At 39.2% G+C, this 14,179-nt stretch overlaps 1 protein-coding gene across 2 annotated transcripts; it reads left to right on the plus strand.

Moving 5' to 3' along the window:
* The first annotated feature begins 1 nt into the window (after position 1).
* tfr1b (transferrin receptor 1b) lies at positions 2-14,037 on the plus strand. Of its 2 annotated transcripts, XM_017453715.3 has the most exons (19): positions 2-160; positions 3,105-3,156; positions 3,301-3,514; positions 3,767-3,983; positions 4,648-4,785; positions 4,868-4,949; positions 5,746-5,868; positions 5,951-6,043; positions 6,142-6,281; positions 6,676-6,842; positions 6,923-7,039; positions 7,141-7,226; positions 7,811-7,874; positions 8,252-8,319; positions 8,408-8,478; positions 8,819-8,909; positions 9,650-9,856; positions 9,986-10,150; positions 10,483-14,037. In XM_017453715.3, the coding sequence occupies exons 2-19, from the start codon at positions 3,112-3,114 to the stop codon at positions 10,723-10,725; spliced, it is 2,331 nt and encodes a 776-aa protein (XP_017309204.1). In that variant the 5' UTR covers positions 2-160; positions 3,105-3,111; the 3' UTR covers positions 10,726-14,037. The 2 variants fall into 2 exon arrangements, with proteins under 2 accessions (XP_017309204.1, XP_017309205.1); XM_017453716.3 differs by lacking the exon at positions 2-160 and having other exon boundaries at positions 3,000-3,156.
* Positions 14,038-14,179: the final 142 nt, after the last annotated feature.

The following is a 14,179-nucleotide window of genomic DNA, read 5'->3' on the forward strand; positions in this document are numbered from 1 at the left end:
TGAACTCACTGTATGTAGATATGGGAGTCGACTCTCAGAGAACCGATTCGTTCTTGAATGACTCGTGGGTTCGGATCAGCCACACCACACACACAGACACACACCGTGTCTCGTGAACGGTTTAACTGCTTCCTGCTTCTTATTAATTCCAGATTAAAAGGTGAGACATTTTAAAGTTATAATAATATAATGAACGTAGCGTCGATTAAAAACAGATGTCTGTTATCTAAGCTGTAGCATTATAAACTGACGTTTCAGCCATTTTGTGCGAATCGATTCATTCAATTAAAATGCTAAGCAGTTTACCAGTATAACCAGTTAACTAGCTAGCTGTCCAAACTGAATCAGTTCTGCAAGCTAGATACGCAAAAATATAAATATATGACCTCTTTTTTAGTAAAAGTATGAAGACTTCTTATCTGCTCAGATCGAACTTTTACATATATTTATATTTAAATTAGTTCAGTCAGCATCGTGCTGTTAAATGTATTGTCAGAGTCAGACTGAAATCTGTCATTTATTCACATGCATTAATTATTGATTAATAAAGTTTACTTGGTCAGTGTCATTGCATTTCTTTATTTCTATGGTTACTTTTGTCCTCATTGAATCGACCTTTGTGTCATCACAACCGGAAGTGTACACAATATTGACGCGCTAACGGTAAAAGGCGGACGTGTGGAAAAATAATTTATATATATATATATAAAATATAAACTCAAATTATTATTATTATTATTATTATTATTATTATTATTAGACCACCCTTAATAGAATTAATATTTGCTGACTAGTTGATCCAGCCATGATTATGATTGACAAAAGAAGAACGTATTGAAAAGGTGTTCTTAAAGGCTGTCTGGAAAAAAAAGTGTATGTATGTATGTATGTATGTATGTATGTATGTATAATATAAACTAAGTATGAACAATTTTGTACAGCATTTTGCTGAAAAGTGTTTATTTCCCCTATGTATGGAGACTTTTGTGACTCCTGTAGATTAATTGTTAAAATTCCCCCATGCTGTTGCTTTATTATTCATTTTTTAGTACAATAGTCTTAAATGATAATAGAAATAGAACCCAATAGAAGAAAAAAAAAACATCTATCAATGGGAAATGTTGATCTTTTCCCTGCACACAGGAAGTTCTGTGAGTTTAATGTGAAGTGATCAGCTTATTCATCACTTTAAACCTTTGAACTCGGCTTCTTTGTGAAAACTTTAGTTTAATTTGAAGTTTGAAGTTTAATTTTTAACCTGCAGTGTCTGTAGGACGTGTTCTGATTTACGTAATGGAGTCGCGTTCAGTCTGCCGCCTCGCTCGCTCTTATCTTGGCGTGTTGTCCACTTTTATTTGTGTGTGCAACCTGAGAACAGTGCCAGGAGGGATTTAGGAATTCAGTCAATTCTTATTCTTCTTATTATTGTATATTATCCTTACATATAATTCCTGTTGTTTATTTATTTATTTGTTTGTTTGTTTGTTTGTTTGTTTGTTTGTTTATATAAATATATATTATATATATATTTATTTATATATATATACACACAGCTTACTGTTTCTGAATCAGTGTTAGTAGTAGTGTTTACCACATGAGCTCTGATTTGCGTAATGGTGACCCTGAAGTCCTGGTGCCGTCCTGGTGCCTCGCTCTTATCTCTTAGATTTTGTTGTGTGATTTGACTGTAACTCTGAAACAGGAGGCTTTTTTGGAGGAAACGGAGTTTTGTGTGTTCCTCGGTCATATTTCATACAGGTCGAGGATATTGTGAAGATGATGCCTCCAGCTCTGAAAGAGTTTATTGTGAGGAAATCATCCTGAGTTCCTCTGATGTACAGAAATCATTATTACTCTTGAATGTCAGATAACGAGCCTGCATCTTTTCACCTGAAACACCGCTGAAGCTCTTGTACCACTTTTGAAATGAGTGTTCTGTAAACCTCCGTTTGTGCTGGTCTAGCGTTCTTATATCTCTGTCATTTTTAATGCTGATGTTGGTGCTGATTGTAAGTTCCGTGAGTCAGTAAACAGTGAGCCGTTAAAGTCGTTAAATGAGTCGTTAGTCATTAACGAGGTGGGACCTGTGAAAGTTCTGCAGCCGAAGCAAGTGAGGAAGTGACGGTTGAAGATTTCGCGCCTTTCTGTGTGGCGTTGTGGGGAAACAGCTGCGCTAGTGGCGTTCCTCATCTGGTTTCAGTTTTCTGCCATTTGAGGTTTTTAGGTTTTGAAATCATGAACACGAAATACCTGGTGATGAAATGTGTTCAGTTACAGGTGTCTTTAAGTACAGTGAAGCTGCCGGACATGTTCTTCTCCAGATTGTGATAAACTGATAGTTTTAAGAAAAAAAAGCCTTTGTTTGTCGCACGTACACACACACACACACACACACACACACACACACACAGTAAAGCTTGTTTCTCTGAATATCCCTGGAAAAATGAACCAGTTTATGAAACCCCACCACCACATTCCAGTGCTGTTATATAAACACTTTTTAAATGTATTAATTTATTCTTGTTTTATGTTTGTATTTATTTTCCATTGATATGTGGCCTGTCTTTTTCTGTGTTTTTATTTATTTGTTCCCAATTGAAAAAAATCCACATCTCCATCTGGCTCTGAATGTGTTTTATATTAATATTATTTATTAATTATTGCTATCATCATTTTATTTATTTCATCGCTACCTCTGTGTGAGCTGAGAGTTTTTATTTATTTATCTATTTACTTCTAAACTTTGTTATGCCTACAACCGGCAATTTTCTCATTTTATTTCTTTGTTATTTAATTGTTGTTGTTTATCAGTGTGTCTGCTGGAAGTTGATCTCATTCCTGATTTATTGATTGATTTTCTCTTCCATCTACACCTGGCTCTGAATCAGCCTTTTTTAAAAAATTTATTTATTTATTTATTTATTTATTTATTTATTTATTTGGATCGATGAGTTAAAAATTAAACCTTTGTCCTTGGAGCAGGTTCGATGTGTATATAACGGCACCACATCAGAGTCTGATTCTCAAAACGCACCGTAGACTTACTCGTGCTGTTGTGCATTGAATTCATCTTTTATTTTATAATTAATCTTTTTCTTTTCCAGGTCCGTAATGGCAGGATGCATCAATCAAGGAAACGTGAAGTTTTCAAACATCGTAAGTGGTGATTCTCTGACAAGAAACAGTTCTGTTTTTATAGAGAAGTGTGTGTGTGTGTGTGTGTGTGTGTGTGTGTGTGTGTGAGAGAGAGAGAGAGAGAGAGATTTTGATCTGAGTAATGGATGTTCTGTTTGAAATCAGTTCCGTAAGGAGACCAGCAGGTACAGGGACCTGACCCAGGATCAGGATCAGGATCAGATCATCGATGGTCATGAGATCTCAGTGGAGCTGAAGTCCTCGTCCGAGGGAGGAGAGGAAATGGACGGATCTTTCGCTCAGAGACAGCGTAAACCGAACAGGAAATGGAGCAAAGTGGCCAAGATTGCGCTCATCGTTATCTTCTTCTTTATTACTGGTGAGGTTAAACATTAAAGCTTTATGTTTACCGTAATTAGGTTGGAAAATAACACAATTTTAGTGCCATAAGTTGTGTTCAAGTGAACTGAATGTAGTGCAGCGTGATATTAACTGTTGATCATCTGCAGAACGCAGGTCAGCAGGTGTACAAAAAAAAAGATTTAAACATCATGAATATTCATGTTTTTTAAGCATGTCTGCCACTCAGCCTTTTTATTTAAAATGTTATTTTATTTTATATGCAAATCAGGTTACCTTATTGGTTATGTGACGCCCCACAACCCTGACGTCACCGTGAACACCACAGACTCCATGGAGACTTCAATCTCTGCTACTGAAGTCGCTGACGAAGAGCCGGAGTCTGAACTGAAGGACAACGAGCCCTCTCAGAGCTTTGCGGACTGGAGCAGTGTCAGGGTCGCGCTGAGAGAGAAACTCACAACTGCAAACTTCCACAAATCCTTACAGTATGTTTGTCTGTTTATTTATTTATTTATTTATTTATAAATTGTACAGCTACGTGCAGACTCCAATTACTGTAGAACACGTAAGAGTATATTACAGTTTCTTAATTAGATAATGTTCCACCTTTTGGGAAACCTTATTTTTCATTAGAAGGGTGTAAATCGTTGCAGAAAGCAGCTGTGGTGTTTGTGGAGACACTTTGGGGGTGGGGTCAGAGATGGTACATTTCGAAGTTTGTCTGTCGGCCACATTTACAAAACAGTATGAAGTAACACACAAAAAGCCACGAAGTAACAAAAAAACTACAAAGTAAAGATACGAAGTAGCCTCAAACATATTAATTAACACAGAGATTAGCCACAGTGATGCAAAGTAAAAATATATATATATTTAAAAACATATAGCGTACAAAAATATGTACAAAGTACCCAATAGTTGCAAAGTAACTAAAACAGACTTATATTTTTAATGTTTATTATTTCATTAAAAAAAACATTGTAGCGTTGCTGTTTGCTCCGATTATCCTTTCATTTGTTGTTTTCTAAAATGCTGCTACATATCCGGTAACTTTGTGTAACTTTGTGTTAAATCATATATCTGTGAACCGTTGTTTGATCCACACGGCCTAGGGATGTAACTGCTGCGTTTCTCATCCTCTTCCTGCAGGGAGTTTTCCTCTCCGAACCATCAGGCCGGCAGTGAGGGAGATCACGACCTGGCGGAGAAGGTGTTGGCGAAGTTCAGGAATCTGGGCATGGACACGTGGATGGATGTGCACTACGTGAAGCTGCAGGTGCCGTCCGGGTGAGTTTTGGGTCTGGTTCTGGTGTGTTGTGTGTCGAGTCGTGAGTGTTTATCGCTCACGCGGCGTGTCGTTGATGAACAGGGAGAACAAAGTGTCGATGGAGGCTGAGGAGATAGGAAGACCAAAAGGGTATTTAGCGTACAGCGCAACGGGAACCAAACAGGTGGGTGCCAAAACTTTTTATTCATATCGTTTTGTCAGAGTTTTTCAAAAAAGAGTCCTGAGTATTTTTATATCAGCAGTGCAAATGATCAACACTTCTATTAAAAAACTTTAGATTTTGAATTGCGTACGAGATTTAAATATTCATTTGAATTTTAATGAGTGTATGTTAGCAGCTGTGATCAAGTCACAAAAAAAAGTTTCTTAGTGTTTGTGTTTCTTCAGTGGCACTTGAGTGGCATTAACCGCAAGTCTAAGCAGGAATAATTTCTATATACGCTCAGCACATAGGATATAGAGTGGATAAATACATGGTAGACATTATAGACATATAAGCTGTATTTTTAGTCTGCGCTACATGAGTGCTAACACCTTTAGCGCCTTTATGTAGCAGACTAAATGTTCTTGTCAGTGCAAGAACATATCCTCGTCTCAAGGTTACCGAGAAACTTCCAGAAGAATGCACATTCCAGTTTCACAACAGATAAAATATACAGGTTTGTTGTTATCAGGGTAGTCAATTCGTCAGGTCAGGATTTCCGTCTGCTGGAGTAAGAATCACACATCGTATTGTGTCATGTGACCTACTCATGTGAACTAGTATCCAGCCACGCCCACTAGAACAAGCATTTTGTGATGAACAGTCATGAACGAAGGCTGTAGAAATGACTAATCTAAATGCATCCATAATTCATGTGTAATCCAGCTTGCTGGAGTTTCTCCACTCGTAGTTGATGCGTAAATCCGTGATGGTTTTATTTGATCGTTCCTTCTCCTCGCTTCCGATGTTCTCACAGGGAAAGGTGGTGTACGCTAACTACGGCCGAAGAGAAGATCTGGAGAACCTTCAGAACCAGAGACTGAACCTGACGGAGAACATCGCTCTGGTGAGAGCTGGAAAGATCAGCCTGGCTGAGAAGGTACGTCAGATCTCTTTAACACAGCTGTGAAAGCTCAGTTCCTCCACTTTGTCCTGACCGCTTCTGTCTGCTCGTCGTCCAGGTCGCGAACGCCGCACGCTTTGGTCTAGCTGCGGTTCTGATCTATCGGGAGCCGAACAATGAGGGCGAACTCAACGCAGAGTTCTTCGGCCAGGTGAGTGTCCAGGTGTGCTCTCGCCACCTTCGCGTCTCGCTCTCTTCTTTCTTTTTGTCCTCTTCATTTATTTCATCTCTGCTTGTCTTTAAATCCAGGTTCACCTCGGAACTGGAGATCCTTACACTCCGGGGTTTCCTTCCTTCAACCACACCCAGTTCCCTCCTTCTAAATCCTCCGGTCTCCCCGAGATTCTGGCTCAGACCGTCACCGCGGAAATGGCTCGCAAAATCCATCTGTAAGTTTCACACCACGGAGCCTCAGGAAATTACAGTGTTTGTGTTTTGGAGGAAAAAAACAAACAAAATCTTTCGTTTTCATTTACTAAAATCATTTTAGTGACTAAAAGTTTACGTCTCGAACAATAACGATAACCAACTGAATAAATGTTCATTTTTTTAAAAAAAAATCCAAGTTAACTGTTTTTTTTTAAATGTTACATTGTAAATACTGTAAAAATTCAGTAGTGGTTTACTTATTAATCTCCACCCCGATAACCCATAAAACTCTGCCCACTTTCACAGGTATGTGATGGGGAAACATGCAGAGACTCAACCAGGGTGCCAATAGTTTTTACAGGAAGTGTTTAATGTTAACTTGATATTTGATGCTAACTGCTTTCTGACTCGCAGGAAGATGGGAGGAAAGGACGCGCCCAAAGAGTTTGCAGGAACGCTGCCGGGCGTCTCTAAATACATGCTGGGAGGAGAGACGGACGTCACCGTGACGATTAATAACGTCCTCGCCGACACCAAGATTTTCAACATTTTTGGAGTCATTAAAGGCTTCATGGATCCAGGTGAGAGCTGAAGCTGCTCCTGTGCTCCGTACTCGCGGGCGTGTCGGTGTTCCGTGTGAACTCAGGGTTTGTTTGTGCAGATCGCTACGTGGTGCTCGGCGCTCAGAGAGACGCGTTCAGCCATGGGTTCGCCAAGTCCACCGTTGGCACGGCGCTGCTGGTGGAGCTCGCCACCGCCGTCAGGGACATGATGAAAGGTGAAGAGACTCGGGACATGCTCAAAGCGGTTCTTTATTTATTTATTTTATTTATATATAAAACGCTGATTTAGAGTAAACCCTGTAAACGTTTCCTACAGATGGATTTAAGCCGAGGAGGAGCATCGTGTTCGCCAGCTGGAGTGCTGGAGATTTCGGCAGCGTCGGTTCTACAGAATGGCTTGAGGTCAGTACCAACACAGTACCACCACCGTACCACAGTACCAACACCGTACCACACCACCATACCACAGTACCACCACCGTACCACAGTACCAACACCGTACCACCACCGTACCACAGTACCAACACCGTACCACACCACCGTACCACAGTACCACCACCGTACCACAGTACCAACACCGTACCACACCACCGTACTACGGTACCACCACCGTACCACAGTACCAACACCGTACCACACCACCATACCACAGTACCACCACCGTACCACAGTACCAACACCGTACCACACCACCGTACTACGGTACCACCACCGTACCACAGTACCAACACCGTACCACACCACCATACCACAGTACCAACACCGTACCACACCACCGTACCACAGTACCAACACCGTACCACACCACCGTACCACAGTACCAACACCGTACCACACCACCGTACCACAGTACCAACACCGACGTTAGCGAAATATTCTAAAAAATACAGTGTAGTCCGTGTTGGGGAACGCACAGACACGCACAAATACACACCCACACCCTGCAGTTTAACCCTAATGTCCTCTGTTCTGTTTCTCTCACTCAGGGTTATATCTCCTCTCTCAACCTCCGAGCCTTCACCTACATCAGCCTGGACTCCACCGTGTCTGGTACACTCCTGCTCAGCAACACACACACACGTTTGGTTCTTTGAGTTTTTAATTTACTAAATATATAAATAAATAAACTATATATATTTTAACTTAGGCTTTAAGTTTTAATTAATTAATTAATTAAAGTTTCCTCTCTATTGGGGGTTTTAACACTCACTCACTCACTCACACACACACCTTTATCAGAGGAGTAACTTCCTGCTCAACATCTATGGAAATGTGTGTGTGTGTGTGTGTGTGTGTGTGTGAGAGAGAGAGAGAGTGTTTGTGTGTGAGGAAATATGAGCTCATCTCTTGTGTGTCTGTGTCTGTCTGTTTGTGTCTGTGTGTGTGTGTATGTGTGTGTGCGCGCGTGCCTGTGCCTGTGCCTGCAGGTATAAAGCAGTTCAAAGCCTCCTCCAGTCCTCTGTTACACAAACTCCTGAAGAACACAATGGATGAGGTTTGAATTTACTTCTCCTGATGAAATATTAGCCCCCCCCCTTCCCAAACAATGTCTCTAACCTGTTCTATAATAATCTCTTATACAGGTGAAGAGTCCTCTGCATGTGAGTAGATCCATCTCTGAGGATTTCGCTGGCTCTAAATGGGAGCAGTCAGTGTGAGTTTGAGTACTGAATTAAACCTGGGTAGTTTTTAATATCCGTATAAACACATTTCAGTTTTAACGCTGCAGAGAAAAGTAATTAGGATTAATAACTCCAGTCACTTGGTTTGAATGGTGATGATGTAGCGATCTTAGTAAATGTATAATAACATGCACCAGTAATATCCACAATTAGTTTAATTACAATCATTTATAACTAATGATAAAGTTATTCATTTATTAGTTGCAGTGCATTTGTTAACCTGAACCTTTAAATGTTCTTTAATAACGGACGAAACCGCGGTAGTTTAAGGAATTTATTACGAAACTGAACGTCTGCATATTCTGCTCTCAGTCTGGAGCCCATGAGGATGGACGACGGAGCGTATCCTTTCCTGGCCTTCTCTGGAATTCCCTCCGTCTCCTTCCGCTTCGTCTCAGACAGCGTGAGTTTGTATTTAATTATTTATTCCTCTATTAACATTTAAGAGTTAATAATTCTGCTCACGTTTATGTGTAATTCACCTTTAATTTTTCTCATAATGGCCTTTATTACGTCTCTATTACTGTCTACACCTCTACCTGTACCTGTACCTCTACCTGTGCACTAACAGAACCACAAAGTGTGTCTTTTTTTGACCCCCTCGCAAAAACAATAAAAATAAATATTCTCAACATATATTTAAGTAATAAACATTAAAAATGCTGAATTTAATTTAAATGAATATGGATCTCACAACTGGAAAAGCTAATATAACAGTAACAGACGAATAATTTATATTATGTATTCCAACATTTCTTTAAACTAGAGAAGAAATGTAATTTTTTTTAACTTTGTGGGGTTTTTATTATTAGTTTTGAGCATATAATTTTATTTAAAATGCATTTAAAATACAGAAAAGAAGAAAAAACCATGTTTTAGTAAAAAAAATTCATTTGTTAATTATTTTATTAGACATTAAAATATCATTGAACTTTTGCTGTTGTTTAAAATGCAAAACTATGTAACTATATAGTATATACATGTAAGACTTGTGTAAACTGATTTTTGTTTCCGATTATTTTATACACATTAATGCAGTTAATCATTGCAGTGAAATATTACATATAATGTACGTACAGTATATATTTATATTTCTCTATATACAGTATCATTTATCTGATGTTGATGTCCTTCTTTCTCTAGGACTTTTCTGGAACAGATCTGGACACCAGAGAAAATCTTGACGCGGCCACCGAGCAGAAGCTTCTGGAAGTCTGTGTGTCTGCAGCTCGGTTTGCGGGACAGATGGCGCTCCGGCTCGTCCACGATCACATCCTCAATCTGGACGTAGATGAGTACACGCGCATCATCAGGAAGAACGTGCGTGGGATCGGAAAGCAGATCAAACAAGTAAGAGTTTTTAAAAGTCTTTGAGATTCATGTGTTTTCATGATGAGGTGTCAGAGCTGTTTCTCACTGTGACTCCATGGTGGTGTTTTGTTGGTTTGTTTGTTTGTTTGTATGTTTGTTTGTTGTCAGGTTGCAGCAATTAATTCTAACGCATCCTTTGCGCTGAAAGATTTCTGGCTGTCCTCCGTGATTGGATCATATTCTCGTGCCGCTTTGGCTCTGCACAACGAGATTAAGAACAGTGACCTGGACGTCGCAGAGACGTGCCGCAACATCAACGACCGCATCATGAGGGTAAAAATCACTGGCCAATCACACTCCAGCACCTGTGAAAGTCTACTTGGCCTTTAAAAAAAACATATCGTGATGGTGCCATCAGGGGGCACTCCTCTATTGCAGAAATATGAATATTTTGATACTCGATGATACTTTATTGTAAATGTTAAATAATAGTGTTTAAAAAACATTAAAATAACTTTTTTGGACAAATGGAGCTCGATAATACTGAGAAGTGCGTCATGATGTAAATATATTGCGATTTCATATCGTATCGCCCAACTCTAGCCGTCAGAACGTATTCACTGTTATAACATGGTTCTAACAGCCTGGTGTGTTTCTCGCCGCAGGTGGAGCACAACCTTCTGTCTCCGTACGTCTCCCCGAGAGACGTCCCGTTCCGTCACATCATCTTCGGCTTGGGTGATTACAGCATCAGCGCTCTGCTCGAGCACCTCGGATCTCTGACGCAGCAGGCTGTGGGTTCTGACGCCGATCTGTTCCGGAACCAGTTTGCGCTGATTACCTGGACCATCCAGAGCTGCGCTAACGACCTAGCGGGAAACGTCTGGGCTCTGGACAACCTCATCTGATCATCAGTGGCTCTGCCTCGAGGCGCGGTCTGATCCAGCAGCACGAACCAACAAAACGTTACAGTAACGGTCCACTTTTAAGTGAAATATAATTTAAATAAATCACACCTACGGTATTATTACAGGTTTGGCTAATAATCTAATGCTAATGTTATAAAGATGATTGATTAGATAATTAACCCGACATTTACATTGAGGTTTAGTCGATAATCATTTATTGCTGGACGATGTGATACCAAAATGATATTGCGATATATACCTCAAATGCCGTAGTTTATCATCAGCTGCTTGAGAACACACTGAAACAAATCCATGGTTAACCTGATTTGTTGTTTGTTACATTTGGTTTCCCAATTTATAATTTTTTTTTATTGTGAATGATTCCAAGTATTGCAATATGATATTTGTTGCCATATCGTCCAGCCTTAGCGTCATGTATTTATTTCCGTTATTACTAAATCCTGCTGAATTTCTTTACTTGATTTAATTTCGGTCGTTGTAGGTCAAATAATCTAATAATTGGCAGGAATTTTACGTTTGTAGTAGTAATAACAGTATTAATATTATGCTATATATATATATATATATATATATATATATATATATATATATATATATATATATATATATATATTATATTATAAATATAAAACAATATTTATAATCAGCAAAAATAACCTGTTAAGCACACAGTTTGGAACGCGTGTACTTGTTTCTCAGGTTCTGACTTGATGTTTGGTTTAAACCTGGACAGCTCCATCGTGTCCTGACGCATCAGAATTAAAAAGCTAATCCGATATTTCATTCTGCTTTGTTCACTAGCACTCAGGTCGAAATTCCAATCTAAATCCCTCGCAGGGGGAAAAAGCACTGCTTTCGGATGATCTGACTTGTGATTTCGACCCATTTTGCACGGAGAGAAATGTGTTTTGTTTGTCATTATTTATTTATCAGTGACAGTGTTCACTATAAACGTGTTTTTTTTTACATTATCGGAAGCAGTGCCTTCCATAATTGTGACGGTTATACTGTCAATTTATAAAAGCAGCATCTGCTCTGAGGAATCCGTGTTACCAAACAAGCCGTCAGCAGAAATCAGCGCATGCTCATCATCTTCCACAGCGTGTAGGAACTCGTCCATGTGACAGAAAGCTGCTGTTAAAATTGTAGTTTAACGACAAAGATTCTGGATATTTGGCGTTGTTCTTTGTCGCAGCAGTTTTGTTACAAAAATTAGCGATTTGGCGGAAATGCTCTCGGCGTGTGCTGACGTAAAATGACTATCGTGTGATTATATTAACTTTAAAAATTATCACAAATTTTATTCTGGATTCGACTGGACTTCTCTTCAGCTAAATTGCTCTAAAATATTGTGATTTTATACCATAGTGTTGGACAGAGCGGAAGGTGTCGATTAATTTTCTATAACAGCAGATCTGACGGTTCTGATCTTGAATATTCTAATCTTTCTTGTTACTAATGTGTGTGCCTGAAATCCCCTTAAAGTATATTTCAAACAGTTACGATGATGGTAATTCCACATAAATCCTCGAAATGCTCAGCCACACGCTCTAAGGAGAAATCTCGGACTGACGCGCAGCAACAAACTTCCCCCGCCACCTAGTGACAGAGTAATAAGAATCAACTTTGCAGGGGTGTCCGTAACTTCTCTTCATCACCTGGTCTGTTTAATTCTCAGCACATGCCCGTTATCATAGCCGAGCGTGTAGTGATTTCTGTGACGAAGCTTGTATATTTTGGAACATATTTCTCATTCTGAAACATTATCGGGAGCAGTGTCTTCCATAATGCACTGTGTGAAGGTAGTTTTTGTCTACCAGTGTGTATTTATCGGGGGCAGTGTCCCTCATATTTCACTGTAGGGTGGAGTCAATTATCGGGAACAGTGTTTCCCATAGTTTTTTACATATTTATGTTCACGTTCTGCTGTATTTGTGTGACTTTTTTGTGCTGTGTGTGTGTGTGTGTGTGTGTAATCTCTGAAGAAATATCAGCATTTCTCCTGTGGCACTTTTCAGCTGGTCAGCATGGGTTTACGTTATGAACTGATAAATGTTTAAAATCATTCCAGTTTCATTATCAGTGATCACCAGGAGAAATGTGTACACGGATATTTGCATTTAGTGGCTGTGCTATTTTTTACATTTATTATTTATTTTTTTTCAAGCTTTTTAGTTTCCAGAGTGTGTCTCTTAAGGGTGCTTTCACACCTATTGAGCCGTGTGTCGAGTCTGAATCAGAGTGAAATTGATTCTTTTGATTCGTTTGCTACAGTGTTGGGGTTGATGTGCTTTTCATTTTTGTTAAACAAATAAAAACAAATAACCGTTGTTTGAGGGGTGTGTAGGGTGAAAGCTTGTTATTTGGATAAGAAATACAGTTACAGATCATTATTAAATAATTAAATAATGAAATAAATGAGTAGTTTAAAATGTTTTGAATGGGTTTTCTCCAGATCTTCAGAGCACACCCGTTTCTGCAGCGCTACAGCTCTGCGCTTTCGTTCCATTCAGCTGCTTGCAAAAATCTACACAAAAACGCTGCGACTCAAAACACACGACTTGTTTGATTCAGAATCGAATCACTTTCCCCACTGCACTAGAGTTCACACGACACGCTGCAGATGTGAAAGCACACTTAATATACCACTTCTTCATTTCAGTGGTTGTGCAGAAGAAATCCGCTGTAGTTTAATCCGGGTTTGTTAAAAGCAGCTTCTTCTTTTAGGCGGAAACGATTCCCTCTCTCACCCTTCTCTCTCTCTCTCTCTCTCTCTCTCTCACCCTCTCCCTCTCTCAGCTTAAACATTTCTGAAAGCATGACGCAGCTCTTAGAAGCAGTACTAGGGAAATTTTGAGAATTTATTTGCATGCATTAGTTTAATTAATTTGGACAATACATTATAAGATTGTGATTAGATATGAATTAATAATCTCTTCACACTATGGCTTTAAATAAGAAAATTAAATGGCTTCCAAAAAGAGCAGAAATGTTCATATGTCGCGCTTCTTTACACTGTTGATGTAAGCTGTCTCTTTTGAGCTCAGTAAGTGAGGACTGTGGATATATTCCGTTATGAATTCTACACTCTTATTAAAGGGGTTCTGAAAGGAAAACACTGTTGCAGGGTTTAACATGGAACCTTTGGGGCTTAAACACTGGGGCTTAAACATTGTAAGGTGATGGATGAATCTTTCTTTTTCTTTTGGAAGAGTGTATGAATTGGAAATGTTTGTCTGATCTTTCTGTGTTCTTTTTTTTCCCGTCCAATAAATGTGTTCTTGCGTTTAATTGTGGTGTTTGATTTTAATTAATCATTTTAATTCTTGACCATTTAATGTTTATTTATGGATGGAGTCTCCAGTGTCGGAGGGAAAGTAAGTTCGTCCGAGATCTCACTCACTCAGGCTGTGTTTTATTGTCTTGTTAACAT

The sequence above is a fragment of the Ictalurus punctatus genome, chromosome 23, assembly GCF_001660625.3.
Source record: "Ictalurus punctatus breed USDA103 chromosome 23, Coco_2.0, whole genome shotgun sequence".
NCBI lineage: Eukaryota > Metazoa > Chordata > Actinopteri > Siluriformes > Ictaluridae > Ictalurus > Ictalurus punctatus.

Bases quoted from the DNA above. Each gene is read 5' to 3' on its own strand.
- tfr1b (XM_017453715.3), top strand. From the start codon at position 3,112: ATGGCAGGATGCATCAATCAAGGAAACGTGAAGTTTTCAAACATC. The intron at 7,875-8,251 runs GTACACTCCTGC...CTGTGCCTGCAG, and splicing joins CCTGGACTCCACCGTGTCTG to GTATAAAGCAGTTCAAAGCC. The intron at 8,910-9,649 runs GTGAGTTTGTAT...TTCTTTCTCTAG, and splicing joins TCCGCTTCGTCTCAGACAGC to GACTTTTCTGGAACAGATCT.